Raw genomic sequence first — 19,682 nt, 5'->3', positions numbered from 1 at the left:
AACAAGTCACCTTCCCAATTTAAGATATCCAATTAAAAATGCAAATGCATGATAAATATATCTGCCAATATAAACCTGCCGAGATTTGGAAGTGTTCCCAATGAGGCCTTCCATAGGTATCTACCTCGAATTTGGAAGTTTATTCATTTTGGCTATGCGTAGGTAACTAGCTCGATTTGGGAAGTTTGTCTATTCTGGCTTACCGTAGGTAAATGTCGCCATTTGGGAAGTTTGTTCATATAGGCTTTCCGTAGGTAAATATCTCTATTTGGGAAGTTTGGCCAGTCTGGTTTTCCGTAGGTAGCTGCCGGGATGAATCGGGAAGTTTGAGGGTGGAACAACGAAATGTCTTTTCGGTGTAGTTAACTCGTTAGCAGAATAACTATAATATTGCTTTATTCGTCAGGGTCTACCCGGTTTGTTGTTATATGACAAATTTCAACGATTCGTGTTGTTTGTCAGCGTTGAACTGTTGTAATCGCCATCGTTTTCCATCAGATACGTAGCTAGTTAGCTGACGTTGTTTAATAAATGTTCTGACATCAATTGCACGAAGGTGATCGCTGACCATTAATAAGTTTTTCGGTGATGGAGGGGTTTTGCAGCAAAGAGGCAAAATGTCATAGTTAAATACAACAAAGCTCCACATGTAGATAGCTAAGTGGTGATTTCAAAATTCATGTACTGCACCCCTCACGCAGAGCATCTGTAAGGAGGGAACTCCGTATTAATAAGTAACACCGAGATGTCGGAGGCCATCCTGACGTTCCAGGCGCAGCTATCCGGCGTCATGGAGACGGTCTTCAAGGCAGCCATGTACGAGATCGTCAGGCTTGTGGAGGACAGCTTCCTGGAAGAGGTGTCCCGGAGCAGAGAGCAGGTGGAGACGTTGAAGAAGCGCCTGCAGTGGTCCGAAAGCAAGCGCAAGGAGCGCGAGACATCCGGCAGGGCGAGGTGTGCCGAGTGCGGACGAGCTGGGGCCGAAGCTGACGTGGGCCAGACGGAGGACAGATCGCCGGGACCCGCTCATGGTCAGCGCTGCATCACGCACCTATCTCAGTTAGAATTTTAATGCAGGTTGATGCTTTACGTGAGCAATTCAGCTTAAGTAATGTACTTAGGAGGCTACAGCAGTGCTCCAGCCATTGAACGTTGTGAGTCCATGTTGTGAAGCTGAGTCAGAGCAGCCTGCTGACTGTGTGTTATGACCTGGGCATTCCTGGTCAGGGGTGACAGAGAACCGCGGCCTAAAGCAGGAAGGAGCTCAGGAGATCAAGTGGGCCGGCTGTCCCAGGGAGGATGTGGAGCCTCTGACGAAGGTCCTGAACCAGGAGGCGGTGCTGAGCACTGACAAGTTATCAGAGGTGTGTAAATGTATTCAAATGACCAATTAATTCTGGCTTTTTTGCTTGTGTGATTAAATTGGAGATGTGCTAAGATAATGCTTTATTGATTCCAGGAGGAAGATCTTTCATTTTTATGTGTGATATTTTATTGTGTAAAACTTGTGAATTTACGTTCAGGAGATTACTTCATATCCCAACTTACAACAGGCTGTACATGTAGAAGGGGATAAGCTGAAAAAGGAGGGTTTCCAGCTGGCAGCAGGAAGCCCCGGGGGCCCAGAACGGTGGCCTGTTTCTTTGGAGGGTACGTACTAGGAAAGACTGTCATGTTTATTTCGAGCTCTCTGGTTACTGTTAACCTGGGCGTCTGGTTTTCTCCGCTGCACAGCAGAGGCAGGCAACCCTGGTCGCCTGCACGGGGATTTTGGCGAGCGGCAAGCGCAGTGCTCTGCTGAGGATTGGGCCCCCAGCTCGGGGCCGGCCAGCCAGCAGCCCCTGAAGGTGCACCTGCCCTACGGAGCCAGCTTCGACACGGAGGCGATCTGTGGATTAGAAGACGCCCTCAGGACAGAGGCCAAGGCACCGTGCTTCGCCCCGGTGTTCGATGTCAGAGAGCTGGGCAGCCAGGTTCTGCAAGACGCTTTCGGGGCTCCGGCTCGCATGCAGACAGAGCTGGAAGGTGTCAGGGTGGACGAGCGAGCCCCTGTTCTCCCCGGCCCGCTGCGGAGCAGGAGGGCGGCCTGCAGCAATCAGCAGGGCGCCCCTTCACTGTCTCCCCATGGCGATGTGGATGTTGGAGAACTGAACTACCTTCTGATCAATGAGGACGGCTACCTGCAAGATGCAGGGGATGGGTTCTGGGGGCAGGGCCAGTTGGGGCCAGTGGACGGAGGAGAACGCTCGCAGAAGCGTGACCAGGATCCGATGGCAGTTGACAGAAGCGGCGAGCTGAATTCAGAGAGGCTTCACGCAGCCCCGACAGGTGTCAGGGAGAGGCCTCGCAGCTGCGCCCAGTGTCGTGTCAGTTTCCCTGACTCGGCCTCCCTGAAGGCGCACATGAGCACTCACAAGGCGAGCACCGCCTACACCTGCACACAGTGTGGGAAGAGCTTCACGCAAGCCTGCAACTTGAAAGTGCATCAACGGATTCACTCGCGAGACGGCCTTCACCTCTGCAGTCACTGCGGGAAAGGCTTTGTGGCGTTTTCAGATCTCAAGAAGCACAAGTGCAGCCACGCGGGCGACAAGCCCTACTGCTGCATGCTCTGTGGGAATAAGTTCAGCCGACTGTGGAACCTCAAGCTGCACCGGCGGATTCATACGCAGGAGAAACCCCACCGATGCACTCAGTGCGAGAAGAGCTTCACCCGTGCCGACATCCTGAAAGTTCACCAGCGCACTCACACCGGAGAGCGCCCCTACTGCTGTACACTCTGTGGACTGAGCTTCAAGAGGCTGGACCACCTTAAATCGCACCAGCGGAAACACAAGCCGCAGCAGACTTGAAAATGTAGAAAATCCGCCCTTTCCAGTAGGGGTTTGTAGAGCATGTGCAGCCTTCAAAAAATGAAAACCAGCCAGGCTCCAGTATTTCGTCCCATCGTCGGTAATTATACAGTAATAGACGCAGATTCTTGGTTTTTCTTGGTGTCTTTTTTACATGTTGTTCTTTGGCATGGAATTGCAGTGTATAGCTTTTCATTTAAACTTACGCTTTTAGTTGTGCATTTTAAAAAAGCCACCAGAATGAACATCCGTCCACTATTAATGGTTAAGTTTTGGTGTGGACCCTGTCCGTTTATGCTTCATGCACTGGATATAGAGGTGTGACATTACAGCTGTACTGACATTTAACAGAAGAGAAACTGCAGAAGAAATGGGGAAATTCCCTAAACATGCTTGCATACTTCAGATTTTGTGAATGTTATTGTTTTATGCTTTTTACTTCTATATATATTTTGCTTTGAGACATTCTGAAAGGACCAAATATTCATCTAAAAATTAGAAACATTTATACAGAATAGTCTTTAATTCTCACTCCGTTTTTATGTATTTATGTTTGAAACCTGTATTATTCCAGTTGTTTACCTAAACATTCTACTACATTTTGGTTTGAATAAGCTATGTGTACAGCTCAAATAATGAAAATTTATGCAGAATACTTCAAGCCTCTGAGCCGATGAAACATATATGAATGCAGTCTTTTATGGCCAATTAAATGTGAAATTCTGAAAAGTTAAAAATGTGGCAGAAATTGGTGCAAATGTGTGCCTAAAGCCAAATTCAGACACCAAACGGTATTGGACCTTAAAAAGAAGTAAAATTACAGTCAAAAACTTATCAGTCTCGAGTAATACATCTCATTAATCAGCAGGAAAGCTGTTTGTTTTGCTCCAAGCTCTGGAGTGTGTTTAAATAGCTGTGTGCGATTGGGATTGAAGTGCCATGCTGTGCCTTAATAAAGGATTTATTTAAGGATTTCATGAATAACTCTGCTGTGTCTGTCATTCCCCATGAAGGGGTCATATTGTGAAAGGTCACCTTGCCTGCTGTGATTCACTTTGCTCTGCCCCTTCTCCTTCTATAAGTGCCCTCTGTGGTGGTGCTGAGCTTGCATCCTCTCTGCAGAACACAGGGCACAAGGCAAGGAGACCCTGCATAGGGTGCCGGAGCATTACAGGAAAAGCACAGAAACTTTATTTTAGCGAGTAGATTGCTTAATTTTTTTCAGCATTTTAAATCTAAAGCCATATGTACAAGTGGACATTGAATATGTGACTGCATGTTTTCCAGTGGTGTTCCTCCGATTAACCGACTAATTAACACAAAAAAACGTATTCTGGTTAGTGGGATTTTAAGTTTAATAATTCAAATGGTTTTCTCAATTAATATACTGACAATACTTCATAAATGATGAGTCTAGTTGGGCTGAAAGATATTGTTCCCAGAGTGCCACACAGAGCACCAGGGTTGGGGGTCGAGGCTGTCTATACCAGGAGGAATTTGTACGGCAAACGCCTTATTGAGATTGATCCAGCAGGGACACCGTAGGTGCGCTGTTTCCATGGGGACATTGTAGTGCGGTCACAAAGGCCCTGACCGGCAGTCCATAGCATCGGCTGGAAGAGAGTGCTTTTTTGAGCCTGATCCCTCGCTAACGACCTCGTTGTCTGCCACCTCGTACGGTGAGAAAGAAAAGCAGAAGCTCGCCGTGAGGATCGCGGCTTTCCGAGAGCTGCAAATCGCAGGTCCCAATTAATGCCGGTGCCAGCGGGTTAATGTCACCCGGCGCTCACCCCATGTGTCCACATTATCTTGTTTTTGCGGTGCTTATCTCCACGGCAAGATATTCCAAAAGGTCTGGACTGCTTCATTTAAAGGCACAAAAATCATGCCGGTTTGGAAAGCGAGTGGGAAACTGCGTGCGTCTTTCGACCCTTAAGGAATGACATGCTTTTGCACACTGGTTTTGGTTTATTTCTAATTTTCGCGTCAGAGTTTTTCCTACCAGAAGATTATATTTTGTGAGCGAAGGTCCGTCCCCCTGAAACACAGAAGCTGTGCAGAAGAATCGGAAAAGTAAAATAAGTACCGAGATGTCGGAGGCCATCCTGGCGTTCCAGGCGCAGCTATCCGGCGTCATGGAGACGGTCTTCAAGGCAGCCATGTACGAGATCGTCAGGCTTGTGGAGGACAGCTTCCTGGAAGAGGTGTCCCGGAGCAGGGAGCAGGTGGAGACCCTGAAGAAGCGCCTGCAGTGGTCCGAGAGCAAGCGCAAGGAGCGCGAGATATTCGGCAGGGCGAGGTGTGCCGAGTGCGGACGAGCTGGGGCCGAAGCTGACGTGGGCCAGACGGAGGACAGATCGCCGGGACCCGCTCATGGTCAGCGCTGCATCACGCACTTCTTTGTTCATGCTTTTGTAGAGACAATTCCCTTTGGAGGCATGCTGTTTTGTGCTGACTTTTTTAGACAAAGCGTCCTGCATAGTGACTCGATTAGAATTTTAATGCAGTTTGATACTTTACGTGAGCAGTTCCGCTTAAGTAATGTACTTAGGAGGCTACAGCAGTGCTCCAGCCATTGAACATTGTGAGTCCATGTTGTGAAGCTGAGTCAGAGCAGCCTGCTGACTGTGTGTTATGACCTGGGCATTCCTGGTCAGGGGTGACAGAGAACCGCGGCCTAAAGCAGGAAGGAGCTCAGGAGATCAAGTGGGCCGGCTGTCCCAGGGAGGATGTGGAGCCTCTGACGAAGGTCCTCGATGAGGAGGTGGCGCCGGGCACTGACAAGTCACCGGAGGTGTGTTCTATATAATGCATAGTTGTAACAGTTGCTGTGCAATTAGTGGTGAGTGTCATCTGTCATAAAAGAAATGTCCTGAAAATGGGTAATGTTTAGGCAGGGCTGTCTGGTGAGATCCTGCTTCCCAGTTCTGGTTCCCTCTTGTTTTGCTGAACATTATGTTGTATTTGCAAATTGTTGCTCTTTTCTACCCTTTTTCCAATCTTCCAAGAAACTTTCAACAGGAGCCTATCATGCTTGAGCAGACCACTCCCCCCTTTCTGCAGAGCACACACCTCTGCCCCTGGTCTGCAGACCACTCTCCTTTTCTGCACTATGCAGTGTGGATTTACAGACCTCTCCCCTTTTCTGCAGACCACTCACCATTTCTGCAAACCACTCCCTCATTCTGCACTATGCAGCATGGATCTGCAACTCTCCCCCCCACTACAAACCTCTCCCTTTTTCTGCATCAGCTCTGTCTAAATTCAGATGCTGCATCCTTCCAAGATTGCATTCAAAGACCGAACGCGTCACAGGGGTGCGACAAGGCCGACCCATTGCGAAGGCTTCTTCAGATGCAGCCTAGAAATGTGTTATTCTTTTGCTGAGATTCATCACAAGAACCTTTTGAAGGATCCAGGCTAATGTGGTGTGGATCTGCAGACCACTCCCCCTTTCTGCAGACCACTCCCCCTTTCTGCAGACCACTCCCCCTTTCTGCAAACCACTCCCCCTTTCTGCAAACCACTCCCCCTTCATTCATCATGTGGTTTGGAACTGCAAACCATTCCCCCTTTCTCCATCATGTGGTTTGGATGCACAGACCTCTCCCCCTTTCAACAGACCACTCCCCCCTTTCTGTGTCATGGAGACTGCTGTTTTTCACCTCGACAGGCGGCAGCATTGCTGAGCAGCAGGAGAGACCCAGCCCTTAAAGAGGAGCTGCCTGACAAGACCCTGTGCCTAAGGACGGCGTCATGCGGTGAGGCCCTCCAATGAGCACTTATGTTCACTTTTCATGGATTTCTGATTTGTGGACTTTACTGTTGCCAGGAAGACCATATATGGTTGTACCTCTCTGTATTGGTGTGCAGGCCTGATATTAGTTTTGACTGTGCACGGAGAACATGTGGACGATCCAGGAACATGCAGACTTTTCCGTGGTTTGTAGCAGGTGTTTATTTCAGGGATTGCCAGCTCCCTTTGTTTTACAGGATAATCAAAATAATAATTCTAATCGTTATGTGGAGTCCGGTGTCACGAAAGCCAGCAGCTGGCCAACATTGTTTTGTGATTGAATAAATTCTAGATTGAATTTGTTTTGGAATTAAAGGCTGTGAGTCTAGTGGCTAATAAATAAAGCAGACTATCCTTTCAAGGTGTGGAAGAAAAACTTAAATACGACTTGGATCAAAGACATGATTTAACAGCAGGGCATGTGACTGAGGCCCAGCTGAGGGTGAGATGGGGTTAAAGCCACCTGGAGCATTTAGAAAACGCAAGTGAGGTTGAGAATGGTTGGATCGCCTTCAAGAAGCATAGACTTTATTCTGCTTCCACAAAGCTAACTGACTTTTGTCTGTATTTGTACCTCAGGATTCCATGATGACAGCATTCATGGGGGATGCTGTGAGCAGGAATGGATGTCGAGCGAGGGTGGGGGTACCCAGCCATCGGCAGCAGAGCAGCAAGGGAACGTACAGGCACCACTTGAGGGCGTCAGCGTGAAATTTGGGCAGGCGGCGGCGACTCTGCACTGTGCCAGGGGGTCTCACCACGGCGATCAAATGCTCAGCGGCGTCTCAGAGGGCGGCGGCCTGCAGGCTGAGCCCCAGCTGCATGCAGAAAGTCTGCCTCCCCTGAGGGCAGTCAAAATGCAGAACGAGCTCAAGGGCCACGTCCCAATTAAACATGAAGAGCAGACGCAGTGCGACTGCACCACAGAACCTCGGCCATGCGTGCTGCACGCATTGGAGGAGCAGCAGCACAAAGAGGGCAGGGCAGAAGAAAATATGCACACAGTTCTGGCTCCCCATGGGCCTTTAGTGCAGCATGGGCACCCCGGCGACTCCTCTGCTGCGGAGGAGCCACCTGGACAAGTCAGGAAGCAACTGCAGGGCAGTGCTGTGTTCCTAGTGTCAGGGAACGTGGAGGCCCGTCGTCAGGCTAACACAGTACAGGGGCAGCTGGGATCCACTCCCCCGGAGAAATGCTTCACCCCAATGATTAATAAGGCTCAGCTGAAAGCACAGTCAGGGAGGAGTCCCCACAGCTGTATACAGTGTGGGAAGAGCTTTTCGCACACCTGCCACCTGAGGGCGCACATGCAGACTCATACCGGGGAAAGACCCTTCATCTGCTCCATGTGTGGAAGGAGCTTTACCAAGCTAAGCAACCTGAAGGCGCACCGCAGGGTTCACACGGGTGAGAGGCCCTACGTCTGCGTCGACTGCGGCAAGCGCTTCACGCAGAAATGCAACCTGAAAAGGCACCAGCGCATCCATACGGACAGACTCTTTAGCTGTAAGTAGCAGCAGCAGTTTTTTGAAGATATGAAGATATTCAGCTGCTGCCGCCTACCTTAGAGAGGATAGGTCAGTGAAGCCCTAGATGCCATAACAGCACTGCTGGGCTTGTAGGTATTTCAGAAGAACCTTCAGTGCTTTTGCCAGTTCTTTTAAAAAATATACTTAGTGAAAAAATAAAGTTAAGCACCCAGATGGAGCGGTGGAAATGAAATGAATCTGCAGGTGGTTAAAGGTCATGTGAATGTATCGCTATGAGTATAATATCTGATCAGATGGACAGTATGAGCATACTTCTGGTCCCATGTCAGTTGGGTGTGGCATCCCCCCCCCACCCCGCGCACGCCCGGGCCTGGATACATGCGGCGATACGGTGTGGAGTCATACAGCTGTTGTATCCTCTCCTGCAGCAAGTCAGGCCACAGCTGTTGTAACTGGCCCTCAAAATCCTGCAGATTGGCACTGGGTCTGAGTTGAAGTCCGAGCTGATCCCATACATGGTAGATTGGGGAAAGATCGGGGGACCTGGCTGGCCACCAGAGGACCTCAACATGATGCAGGCAGTCCATACACCATGATGCCAGGAGTATTGCCGGTGAGTCTCTACACAACATTGGCAGGATCGGTCCGCTCCCTTTGGCGCTGCCGTACGTGCATACCGCTGTCACCTGTACTCATGGAGAACCAAGATTCATTGCCGAACATGGTACAACACCACTCGTCATCAGTCCATGCCTCCCGATTACGGCACCACTCCAAATGCAACCATCTTGGCACTGGTGTTAACGGCAACCTGTGCATGGGATGAACCGTCGTCCGGCTGATGCCTGTCGCCAACACACGGTGCGGGATGACACAGGGTGTTGTATCGAGTCCAATACCTGTGTCCAGATTGCAGTACTGGTAATGTCTAATGCATCTACGAGGCATCCTCTGTGTCTGGTGACTAGACGTGCCAGCTCCTTGCAAATCGAATCATTTACATACCCTTCGCTGGTCTGTATGTCTATCAAATTACATCCAAATCGGACCATTGCTTCTGGGTGCTTAACTTTTTTGTCACAAGAGTGTACATTTGTTCCAATGACACCAGAGACTTTGTGTGGCGCTAATGAGTCAGACATGGAAAACCATGTTGAAATGTTTTGTTTCATGATTAAAACACTAATTGCTAAACTGTCCCACGGTATCCATGTCATTGGTGGAATTACACGCCTCTGCATGACATTTTATTAAAGTAGCATGCACCTTCTCAAAGTTTTTATAGAATCTGCTGTATTTGCAATAGAAATATTTACGGTGTAAGGAAGAATTAATTTTTTAAAAAAGCAAAAAACGGAAATGCATTTTTACTCATATAGACGTTGTAAATGAGATGACCCTGGAAGTTGAAGAGGAAATGTATAAAAATATAAATGCACTTAGTTGCCCAGTTGAAATGATTAGAAACCGTTTTCAGGTGTGAGTAAAATAAATTCATTATCGTTGAACGGCTTCTGTCTGAAGTCTAAACAATAACATTTTAAACGTCGGAACTGTACGTTCAAGATATTGAAACGTATAAACGATTGGGCAACCGAAATACACCTTACAAGAGTTCTTTCTAGTATACTTGGGTGAATTAAATGTTGTTTTGGCTAAATAATGAAACAATCTGCCAAATATATAACATAATTAAAAATGCATAAATCGGTAAAAGGTCGGTTTGTTTTCTTTATATACAATCTAGTATTGTATTGTTTCAGCCATTATAACGGGTCTGTAACGGGAGCTGTCGGAGCTGTTTGTCGTTACACCGCCGGGGCTGTAGGAGGCGCACTGGTTGACAGAAGCTCGTCTGCCGACCATAGGCGTTTCGGCCAGTCGCCGGGTGTCTCTAAGCGGGGGAAAAGCTGATTAAATACCGTATATTTGCGGGTGTGTGGGAGCTGTGTCCTGGCATTTGGTGAGTGTTTATGCTGAAATCGGACTCTGTGTTAGACACTGAGCTTAAAGGTATATATTTCGTATTGTTTATTTTGAAGGCGCATATGCGCAAATACAGTGATACAGTTTATAACGAGGTGGAAGTAAATTCGCTTAGTCTAAGGCTCGTTGAATATCAGTCAGGTCGGCTGCTATCCTTAATCGCCTTTTGTTTAACCTTAATCTCGTGTGGCATGAATTAACTGCACGGGAGACTTTTCCCGGTGATGCCAAAAACGAGGCTGCGTATTTGTGGAAATAATCGGCTTGGAAAGAGCCGCTGGAAAGTTAAGCCACAGTGACACCTGCTGGTAAAATGATGCTCAATTATACATCGCTAATTAAACTAAAAGCATGAACCATATAGGAATTTTAATACGCTAATTGTGTAATACTAATTCCTTCGTGCACTCATGTTGTACGTAGAAGGTATGCGGACATGGTTTGGCGGAAAATGCCCATAAGCTTACATTTTCAACCCCCTTATTTGGCTCTATAGTAAACATGCCATTTTCACCTTTCTTGGTTTGGCTCATGAATATGGTAAAATGTTCTGTTACATGTATATGGTCATTTGGTTGACCAGAGCACCCAATCGTGCTTTGCTGGCACTCTGAGAGTCAGGATGTTTTGACCTGGGGTGCATCCACATTGTCACTGTGTTTTTCTGTCATTCAGTGCCCTTGCACAACATACTCAGGTGACTGAGGGAGGACTTGCACATGTTTTATATAACTGTAAAGTGAATTCAGGGAAGACTCCAGTAAATGTAACACCATGATTGTGGGATGTATGGCAGTGGATAGCCTCGGTGTCTGAGACCCAGGTGGGGGTTATGTAGGTTTAATGCTTTTGTGATCAGTCTCCTTTGTTCTTGTTTGTTGTTGTTGTTATTGAATAAATAAGTGTCCCCCACAGGGATCAATATACTTCCTGCCTTATTCGGAGTAACCAAATGAGCCCAGAACTGGATCATCTACGTACCAAAAAGAAATAGCAGCTGGATCAGGACTGACGATAGGCAGCTCGCAGACTTACTTCTTTCATTCTGCCAGCACATCATGCACAGTCACATGATGTCTAACTACTCGTGTATTTTTTTTTTCAGGTCTTGTCATGTGGATGCTGCTCGGTAAATACTTTCATTTGGCTCTGAGCCCACTGGAAGGAGGTCATCGCACTCTCCATCCGCTTGTCTGAGGGCAGCCCTTCACTTCCCATCTGATTGTAATAAACTGGCTGCGAGAGAGAGACACTGTGGACCGGTTCATACAGCATTGTGTGCGTTTGCTTGTCCGTTAGTGTTGTCTGTGTGTGTGGTTTTTTTTTTTTTTAAAGTCGCGTATGCCTGCTCTGAAGTCTGTGGTCTTGAATTATTCAGTCATAACTGGAAATATAACTGGATATTTGTTCCCATTACATTTAATAATGTAACCCTGATAGTATGATTCTTTTATTATTCTCATATACTGAAAAGCCTGTCTGTGGCAGATTGTTATATCAGTGTCTTTCCTAAGATAAATTGACTTCTTCATGTTCTAGAAAGCAGGACCTTACTCAGGCCTCAGGGAGCCAGTGGACTGTATTTTCTTAGGAGCTGAATGAAACTGAGCAGGATGGATGCAGTTCTGGCATTTCAGTCCCAGCTCTGTGGGGTGATGGAGACTGTGCTGAAAGCGGCCGTGTGCGAGATCACCAGGCTGGTGGAGGACAGCTTCCTGGCAGAAGTGGCACAGAGCCGCCAGGAAGCGGAGACTCTGCGGCAGAGGCTGAGGTGGTGTGAGAGCAAACGCAGGGAGCGGGCGGCGGACGGGAAGACGCGGTGTGTGGAATGTGGCAGGGCTGGAGGAGGCGGAGCCCCGGCAGAGTACAGGCCAGCTGTAGCTGTCCATGGTGAGTGACATGCTGGATTCCTCTTTTAATAGCCTATCATGTAGTGAAATCGGTAAATATTGGTCTTTCAGATTTAGTTTGTATTGCAGGAGCTGAAGAGGCCAGCCTTCTTCATGCTGACATGAGGCTCCATGTTGAGGACTCGAGTTCCAGTGAGAGGATGAACACACACACACCATCTGGCAGCGTGACAGATCAGCAGAGGGGCAAGCAGTATGCGGGAGAGAGTGGGGAGCAGGATGACGCACAGGCAGGCCATGAGGGCGTCAGCATGAGGCTTGGCCAGCCGGGGGCGCTGCACTGTGCTGGGGCATCACATGATCTGGACTCCAAGGATGTCTCCTGGACTTCTTTTAAGCTAGGAGACAGCGACTCGGATGCTGATGGACTAGAGTCGTCTCATGCAGAGAGTCCAGGAGATCATACCAAAGAGCCTTGGTCAGCTCCTTCAGAAGGTTCCAGTAAGATGGGGTCCTCACAACGCCGCGTAAGTGTGAAAGCAGAGACAGAGCTGTCCAGCATAGTGCCTGTTAAAGAAGAAGTAGACATGGCGCCTCTATGGAGGGATCAGATCCAGTCAGAGGTAACACACAGGCAGATCAGGCCGCTGTGTCACAGGGCAGACATTCAGATAGACAGGGTTATTAGCCTGGCTTCTTCACAAAATGTGATAAAATCTCAAAAGTTAGACACAAATTTGGCAGCCAGGCAGCATGGACAAAGAACAGCAAATACACAGTCAGGAGTTAGCAGTGCTGAAAATACTAACGGTTCAAATTCTGAACTATTAGCGAAAGATGGTGGCTGCACAAGCGCTCCAAGCTTCAGGGCATCAAGAAGCATTATTAGCGCGCCGTCTGTTTGCTGGAGGGAGAAGCCATTTGTCTGCAGACAGTGTGGGAAGACTTTTACTCGGCTCAAAAACCTGCAGGCTCACGTGAAGCAGCACAGTGGCGTGAGGCCGCACAGCTGCACGCACTGTGGGCGGAGCTTCCTGTATCTGAGCCGGCTTAAGGTCCACCTGCGTAGCCACACTGGGGAGAGACCGTTTCCCTGCTCGCAGTGTGGGAAGAGCTTCCTTTCTTCTTATGATCTGAAAGTACACCAGCGCAACCATACGGGAGAGAAACCGTATAGCTGTGCGCAGTGCGGGAAAGGCTTCACGCGGCTGAGCATCCTTAAGGAACATCGCAGCATTCACACCAAGGAGAGATTCAGCTGCACACAGTGTGGGAAGAGATTCACTCGCTTAAGCAACATGAAGACCCACCTAAGGCATCACAGTACGAGGAATCCGTACAGTTGCACGCAGTGTGGGAAAACATTCCTTTTTTTCTGTCGTCTTCAGAAACACCAGAAAAAAATACATGGCCAGCAACAGTGAGTGGTTTCTTTGTGCATATTTACGAAAAGACTTTTTCCTCTGCATCTGGAAAAATTGATCCGGATTAACTTTGGAGCCCAGTTATTCATCAAAATGATGACAGAATGTGTGATTGTCTTGTTGGCTCCTGTCGTCATGGAAACAAGCTCACTGGGTCTTTTGAACTGTACCAAGTTCACTAGCATTTCAATGTTCTGAAGGCCCTGGATGGGAACTAGGTTTGCACGTGCAAGTCATTTAAACGTGGGTCTCGTTTTTATATGCCGAGGCAGAGGTGCGTTCGCTGTCCGATGTAACTTAGAAATCTTGCATCTTTACTGTGTCGCTACTCAGCCACAGTCTGGAGGAAGGTCCGTGAGCTTTAACAGCACAAACACTGCAGCACCAGCTTGGTGTCTGAACAGCTTTGCTGGTATTTGAAAGCCTTTGACAGCATAGGTGTCTCTAGGCCCCATTTGGGGGGGGGGGCTTTTGGCCACCGGAAAAAATATTTTTAGAAAACCATTTAGCGATTTGTCCCACATTTTCCCCTACGTTTTGTACCACCGACTCAGCAATCTTTATCGTGGAATGCCCTCCTCTCGCAGCAGGTCTAATTGTCTAATTTCACCCCTTAAGGGTGAAATCCTAGAATTGCCCCCGTTTGAAAGTCTGCCTGTCTGTTTGTCTTATTTAATTTATGTAATCAACATGTTAACTTCCATCCAATGCATTTGATCATAAAATAAAAAAATACAATACGCAAAGTCTCCACGGGCGACTGAAATGATCTCGTTCCTTTGCCATTCATTGAAAAAAAAAAAAGTATGAGTTGATGGTCAAAGCTGGTAGATGGGAAGGTGAGTCTCAGTGATTCTGCGTCTTGCCACATCTACCTGTTTAATATTATAGTTGTTAACTTTTCACATGGATGCATTTTCTTTTAAAGCCACTTTGCCTGGGAAACAGACCGGATGTAGCTGCACGGGGGGGGGGGGGGATAAGACCTTTGTTTTAAGGAAGTTCTGGGGCTCATATTGTACAAACTAGCAGGGTGTGAGATGGCAGTGATGTCCCAAGTGGAGGTGGTCAAACTCAATCCATGAAGCACATTGAGAGGACTGACAGAAACTTGGAGCAATGCGGCCTAAGGCCAAACACTGGGTTGCTAATGCTAGAATAAGCTCTGCTGTTGTGCTGTACAAAAAGGGCCTTCATTACTTACGTCAGAGTCAAGTATATATCGACAGAAGCCAAGCGGAGAAGATACACTCAACGAACACAAAAAAATACTAGAAGAGCAGGAAAGGAGGCCAAACCAAACAGGATCTTCCCTCAGTACACTACTGCCTATATAGTGTAAGTAAACCCATCCAGGGGCGCTGCTAAGGATCTTGGGCCCCATGAAAAGAATCTTGACAGGGCCCCCAACACAGTTTATTGGGGGCTTCTCTGGGCCCCCTCTCAGTCATGGGCCCCGAGAATCGTCATCGTTTACCCCCCCTTTACAGCGCCCCTGAATCCATCCATCCATTTTCCAAACCGCTTATCCTATTGGGTCGCGGGGGGTCCGGAGCCTATCCCGGAATCAATGGGCACGAGGCAGGGAACAACCCAGGATGGGGGGCCAGCCCATCGCAGGGCACACTCACACACCATTCACTCACACATGCACACCTACGGGCAATTCAGCAACTCCAATTAGCCTCAGCATGTTTTTGGACTGTGGGGGGAAACCGGAGTACCCGGAGGAAACCCCACGACGACACGGGGAGAACATGCAAACTCCGCACACATGTGACCCAGGCGGAGACTCGAACCCGGGTCCCAGAGGTGTGAGGCGACAGTGCTAACCACTGCACCACCATGCCGCCCCGCCCCTGAATCCATCCATCCATTTTCCAAACCGCTTATCCTACTGGGTCACGGGGGGTCCGGAGCCTATCCCGGAAGCAATGGGCACGAGGCAGGGAACAACCCAGGATGGGGGGCCAGCCCATCGCAGGTGTAAGTAAATATATATATATATTTGCACACATGCTAGGGCTGTCGGTCGATTATTCTAATTGCAATTAATTGTATAGTCAATCATGTTGTTATTTGTTGAAAATACATTGAGATTATGTTCACCTACAGGAAAAAAAATATTGTTGGTCAGATACATTAATTAATACATTATCAAACAAGCAAAGCAGCAGCTTGCTATGTTAAAATAAGTGTTCAGGTACAAAATACATGAAAGAGGATAATGAATAACAGGCTTGACTTTGTAGAAGCCTCCTATTGACAGTATGGAAGCATGATGTGAGGGACGGATCAGTAGCTGCACAGGGTTGTGTTCTGGGCCGTCTGATGATCTCCCTGTACACTCATGACTGTACGGCTATGTACAGCTCCAACACCATTGAGAAATTTGCAAAATACATGGTGGTAGGTCTGATGGAACTGCAAACCTGGATGAGGTGGAGAAGCTGTGTCTGTGGAGCAAAGCTAACAATCTGGACCCAGGCCTGGAGTGGCCAATCGGGAGAGTAAAGCCCGGAGTGGCCAATAGGGAGACTCAGGAGAATTCCAAAACAAAATTATTTTTACATCTTCAAAACTATATAACGATGCTTCAGAATGTTAACCAGCAAATTTTCTCATGCATTCACACCCACACACACACAGAGAAATATACGGTATTCATGTCTGTGTGACCGCTTCTCGTTTAGAACTGAGCGAGCGCAGTGCGTGGTTTGAGGTGCCACAACTGATCACTGGACGTTTCTCAAACAATGGATGTTTAGAAAGAGACCAGGAGGGACTGAAAAAGTCAGACTGCTTGAGCAGTTCAGTATGCTGTTTATTGTTTATTTTCTTCTTGAAATGTCAGTAATAAATTTATTGGGAGAATAAGACTTGAACTGTGGCATCATTTATGAAAGTTCCCCCAAAACAAAGAAAAATGGGCTGGTCTTGGACATAAGACTCATTAAACTCTGCCAGGACCTGAGGGCCATGGACTTCATGAAGAAGCAGCAGCAGAAGTACACACCCCTCAAGATTTTCACTGGGATTCCAGTGAAAAGGGTCAGCAGCTACAGGGAGATCAGAGCATACAACTCTGAGGACCTGCCCTGGGCAACCCACACATCCACCCTGGTGCAGAGAGCTAGACAGCGACTGTATCACCGGAGGCAGCTAAGGAAATTCACAGTCTCCTCTGTGCTGCAGAGAACCTCTTAAGGCACTGCTGTGGGATTTCCAGGAACCTTCCAGGAGCATCACTGCCTGGTGGGGTATCTGCAGCTCAGAGGACCGCAGAGCCCTGCAGAGCGCAATACAGAGCGCTGAGCGAATGACCAGGACAGAACTACCCGCCCTGCAGGACATCTACATCCAACGACATGGATCCAGGGCATTAAATATTATCAGAGACACTTATAATTACCACCTGTACCATGACCCATTCCAGTGGCTGCGCACAGGCAGGCCTCTGTGGTGCCTTATGGCCCAGACTGAGAGGGAAGCTGGTACACTCAGGCCATCAGAATCATTAACACCACTGACAAAAAAAAACAAGATAATATATAACTGCAACCTACACGTAAAATTTTATAGCGTATTTTCTTTTAATTTATATATTCTTTTTAGATGTTTATTTTTAGTACTTATTGTGTCAAACTTACTTTATGTTTATTTTTTTAACCTTCTACCTTTGTAGCAGCAATTTCATTTCACTACTGATATCCACTACATTCATGTATGGAACCTCTAGTGTTGTAACTTAATTTTCAAATTAAATACCGCAATTAAAAGTTGCACTTGCGTGAAAACATTAATGGATAAATGCAGTAATTGAGAGCTTTTGGTTTGCCACGGCTCCCACTAAATGAAAATATTTTAACAGTTATGAGGATACATTTAAATTGCTCCGATTGTCTTGATCTTTATAGTTATGACTAACATTTTCCTTCAGTTTTTAAATATTGTTTCGTGTGAAACACTTTCACTGGTATTTTCCAACGCGTTTTGAGTGATTTGGTCCTGCGCGGCCACCGTAAAACAACAATTATAGCAGCTGCTGATGAAATGGCAGGTATGCTTCGTTTATTATTTAACGTAATTTCGAATACGATTTGATTTGGAGTTCCTGATTGACCTCCCTGTTTTTTTCTGACTAAGATGCAGTAACTCCACAGCTGCAGATTATCTGTACAGAAACCGATGTCGGTGCAGCTGCTATAATTTTGATCCAGGCCGACTGCTTGCAGGCCGCTTTATCTAAGGGGGCGGATACATGCTTTGAAGGGCTTTTTTCCTCATGCGAGTCGCTCGGAACGCGATTGATTGCGGAAACACGGGATATATCCACGGAGAGCCGTTTTCCTTACTGACTACAACAAATCACGGTAAACATGAATGAAAATTAGAAAGCAACTCCTCAGCTTCCAAACACAGCATCTTCAAATAGTAACTGTTTGTAAACTTTGAAAACTACATGCAATAATTTTGTCAAGGCAAATGATTTTTCTCTTCTGTCACGTCCATCCAATGCATTGTTACTGTCATTCGAGCATTTTGCAAATTGGCAAACATCTCACAGGTCTGGTTTCCCAGATGTTTAGCTGTTCCCTGTGAGTCTGTCTGGCGTTAGGGTGCTGGTGTCCTCGCGTGAGCAGCCAGAAAGCAGCCAGATCCTCCAAGAAATCACAGTGGAGAGGGTTCCAGTTTAAAGAGCAGTGGAAGAAGGAACTAACATGTCAGACACAATCATAGCATTTCAGTCCCAGCTCTGTGGGGTGATGGAGACTGTACTGAAAGCGGCCGTGTGCGAGATCACCAGGCTGGTGGAGGACAGCTTCCTGGCAGAAGTGGCACAGAGCCGCCAGGAAGCGGAGACTCTGCGGCAGAGGCTGAGGTGGTATGAGGGCAAACGCAGGGAGCGGGCGGCGGACGGGAAGACGCGGTGTGTGGAATGTGGCAGGGCTGGAGGAGGCGGAGCCCCGGCAGAGTACAGGCCAGCTGTAGCTGTCCATGGTGAGTGACATGCTGGATTCCTCTTTTAATAGCCTATCGTGTAGTGAAATCGGTAAATATTGGTCTTTCAGATTTAGTTTGTATTGCAGGAGCTGAAGAGGCCAGCCTTCTTCATGCTGACATGAGGCTCCATGTTGAGGATTCGAGTTCCAGTGAGAGGATGAACACACACACACCATCTGGCAGCGTGACAGATCAGCAGAGGGGCAAGCAGTATGCGGGAGAGAGTGGGGAGCAGGATGGCGCACAGGCAGGCCATGAGGGCGTCAGCATGAGGCTTGGCCAGCCGGGGGCGCTGCACTGTGCTGGGGCATCACATGATCTGGACTCCAAGGATGTCTCCTGGACTGCTTTTAAGCTAGGAGACAGTGACTCGGATGCTGATGGACTAGAGTCGTCTCATGTGGCGAGACAAGATGCAGAGAGTCCAGGAGATCATACCAAAGAGCCTTGGTCAGCTCCTTCAGAAGGTTCCAGTAAGATGGGGTCCTCACAACGCCGCGTAAGTGTGAAAGCAGAGACAGAGCTGTCCAGCATAGTGCCTGTTAAAGAAGAAGTAGACATGGCGCCTCTATGGAGGGATCAGATCCAGTCAGAGACTGTGTGCAGGCAGATCTCTAGCTTAGCGCTTCCGCAAGATACCATGCAGCTAATCAGCTCAAGTGCTGACAAAATGGGAAATGAGAGATTTCGATTGAGGCAGCCGCATGGAGCATCGAATAGTCCAGAAAAGGATGGATGTCCCCCCCATAAAAACGGGCAGACGCTGACAAGCTCAGAGACCCGTACGGCTTGCACAGTCGAAAAGCCATTTAGTTGTATCTGTTGTGGGAAGAGCTTTTCCCGTTTACCGTATCTTAAGGAACACCAGAGGACTCACACCGGTGAAAGACCCTTCAGCTGCGCCCAGTGTGGGAGGTGCTTCTCCAAGTTAAGCAATCTGAAAGCGCACCGTAGGGTCCACACGGGTGAAAGGCCGTACAGCTGCCCCAGCTGCGGCAAAAGGTTTACCCTGAAGAGCAATCTGAAGAGGCATCAGAGAATTCATGCTGCTGACAGACTGTTTTATATCTGAAATGCAGCTGCCCATTGCAGGCTAACTCACTGTGTAATATAGCATGTAAATATGAAATCATTATCAATAAATAACTTTTTTTTCAAATGGTTTTCCTAGCTTAAACCTGAGGAGATAATTCTAGTGTGACGCTGAGGTCCACATTGTTTACGTATGGTTTAGATAACTGAATGCCTCAACCTGGACCTGCTTACCTTGCCATTTCTGC

General features: G+C 47.7%; 4 protein-coding genes and 1 long non-coding RNA gene across 13 annotated transcripts; 4 read left to right on the top strand and 1 right to left on the bottom strand.

The window, feature by feature from the left end:
- Window positions 1–281: 281 nt before the first annotated feature.
- LOC125720643 (zinc finger protein 227-like) lies at window positions 282–3,836 on the top strand. 4 transcript variants are annotated; one of them, XM_048996328.1, is made up of 4 exons: window positions 282–1,031; window positions 1,228–1,364; window positions 1,554–1,650; window positions 1,738–3,836. In XM_048996328.1, exons 1-4 carry the CDS (start codon window positions 746–748, stop codon window positions 2,850–2,852), a joined length of 1,635 nt encoding a protein of 544 aa, XP_048852285.1. In that variant the 5' UTR covers window positions 282–745; the 3' UTR covers window positions 2,853–3,836. The 4 variants fall into 4 exon arrangements, with proteins under 4 accessions (XP_048852285.1, XP_048852284.1, XP_048852283.1 ...); XM_048996327.1 differs by having other exon boundaries at window positions 1,735–3,836; XM_048996326.1 differs by having other exon boundaries at window positions 1,524–1,650.
- LOC125720681 (uncharacterized) lies at window positions 3,798–5,059 on the bottom strand. The gene is made up of 2 exons (XR_007385534.1): window positions 4,939–5,059; window positions 3,798–4,000 (listed from the first exon to the last, which is right to left on the bottom strand). It is a non-coding gene; the product is annotated as an uncharacterized LOC125720681 (long non-coding RNA).
- On the top strand, window positions 4,409–9,336 carry si:ch73-109d9.3 (zinc finger protein 551). Of its 2 annotated transcripts, XM_048996337.1 has the most exons (5): window positions 4,409–5,228; window positions 5,510–5,646; window positions 6,526–6,613; window positions 7,228–8,055; window positions 8,612–9,336. In XM_048996337.1, the coding sequence occupies exons 1-5, from the start codon at window positions 4,943–4,945 to the stop codon at window positions 8,626–8,628; spliced, it is 1,356 nt and encodes a 451-aa protein (XP_048852294.1). In that variant the 5' UTR covers window positions 4,409–4,942; the 3' UTR covers window positions 8,629–9,336. The 2 variants fall into 2 exon arrangements, with proteins under 2 accessions (XP_048852294.1, XP_048852293.1); XM_048996336.1 differs by having other exon boundaries at window positions 7,228–9,336.
- A 577-nt stretch (window positions 9,337–9,913) lies between these two features.
- LOC125720646 (zinc finger protein 16-like) lies at window positions 9,914–14,151 on the top strand. Of its 3 annotated transcripts, none has more exons than XM_048996334.1 (4): window positions 9,914–10,101; window positions 11,230–11,402; window positions 11,664–12,014; window positions 12,104–14,151. In XM_048996334.1, exons 3-4 carry the CDS (start codon window positions 11,723–11,725, stop codon window positions 13,396–13,398), a joined length of 1,587 nt encoding a protein of 528 aa, XP_048852291.1. In that variant the 5' UTR covers window positions 9,914–10,101; window positions 11,230–11,402; window positions 11,664–11,722; the 3' UTR covers window positions 13,399–14,151. The 3 variants fall into 3 exon arrangements, with proteins under 3 accessions (XP_048852291.1, XP_048852290.1, XP_048852289.1); XM_048996333.1 differs by having other exon boundaries at window positions 9,916–10,101; window positions 12,092–14,151; XM_048996332.1 differs by having other exon boundaries at window positions 9,926–10,101; window positions 12,086–14,151.
- Window positions 14,152–17,410: 3,259 nt separating this feature from the next.
- LOC125720652 (zinc finger protein 774-like) lies at window positions 17,411–19,561 on the top strand. Of its 3 annotated transcripts, none has more exons than XM_048996366.1 (2): window positions 17,411–18,399; window positions 18,489–19,561. In XM_048996366.1, the coding sequence occupies exons 1-2, from the start codon at window positions 18,120–18,122 to the stop codon at window positions 19,472–19,474; spliced, it is 1,266 nt and encodes a 421-aa protein (XP_048852323.1). In that variant the 5' UTR covers window positions 17,411–18,119; the 3' UTR covers window positions 19,475–19,561. The 3 variants fall into 3 exon arrangements, with proteins under 3 accessions (XP_048852323.1, XP_048852322.1, XP_048852321.1); XM_048996365.1 differs by having other exon boundaries at window positions 18,477–19,561; XM_048996364.1 differs by having other exon boundaries at window positions 18,471–19,561.
- The last annotated feature ends 121 nt before the right edge of the window (window positions 19,562–19,682 follow it).

Source organism: Brienomyrus brachyistius, chromosome 25 (genome assembly GCF_023856365.1).
Source record: "Brienomyrus brachyistius isolate T26 chromosome 25, BBRACH_0.4, whole genome shotgun sequence".
NCBI classification, from domain to species: Eukaryota; Metazoa; Chordata; class Actinopteri; order Osteoglossiformes; family Mormyridae; genus Brienomyrus; species Brienomyrus brachyistius.
The sequence above is the reverse complement of the archived record's forward strand: the minus strand, read 5'-3'. Positions and strand labels throughout refer to the sequence as shown.

Excerpts from the sequence above, each read along its gene's own strand:
- LOC125720643 (XM_048996325.1), top strand. The coding sequence starts at position 746 with ATGTCGGAGGCCATCCTGACGTTCCAGGCGCAGCTATCCGGCGTCATG. Across the intron at positions 1,032-1,227 it reads ATCGCCGGGACCCGCTCATG|GGGTGACAGAGAACCGCGGC; the intron begins GTCAGCGCTGCA and ends ATTCCTGGTCAG. Across the intron at positions 1,651-1,734 it reads GTGGCCTGTTTCTTTGGAGG|CAGAGGCAGGCAACCCTGGT; the intron begins GTACGTACTAGG and ends TCCGCTGCACAG.
- si:ch73-109d9.3 (XM_048996336.1), top strand. The coding sequence starts at position 4,943 with ATGTCGGAGGCCATCCTGGCGTTCCAGGCGCAGCTATCCGGCGTCATG. Across the intron at positions 5,229-5,509 it reads ATCGCCGGGACCCGCTCATG|GGGTGACAGAGAACCGCGGC; the intron begins GTCAGCGCTGCA and ends ATTCCTGGTCAG. Across the intron at positions 5,647-6,525 it reads GCACTGACAAGTCACCGGAG|GCGGCAGCATTGCTGAGCAG; the intron begins GTGTGTTCTATA and ends TCACCTCGACAG.
- LOC125720646 (XM_048996332.1), top strand. The coding sequence starts at position 11,723 with ATGAAACTGAGCAGGATGGATGCAGTTCTGGCATTTCAGTCCCAGCTC. Across the intron at positions 12,015-12,085 it reads GCCAGCTGTAGCTGTCCATG|ATTTAGTTTGTATTGCAGGA; the intron begins GTGAGTGACATG and ends TTGGTCTTTCAG.
- LOC125720652 (XM_048996364.1), top strand. The coding sequence starts at position 18,120 with ATGTCAGACACAATCATAGCATTTCAGTCCCAGCTCTGTGGGGTGATG. Across the intron at positions 18,400-18,470 it reads GCCAGCTGTAGCTGTCCATG|ATTTAGTTTGTATTGCAGGA; the intron begins GTGAGTGACATG and ends TTGGTCTTTCAG.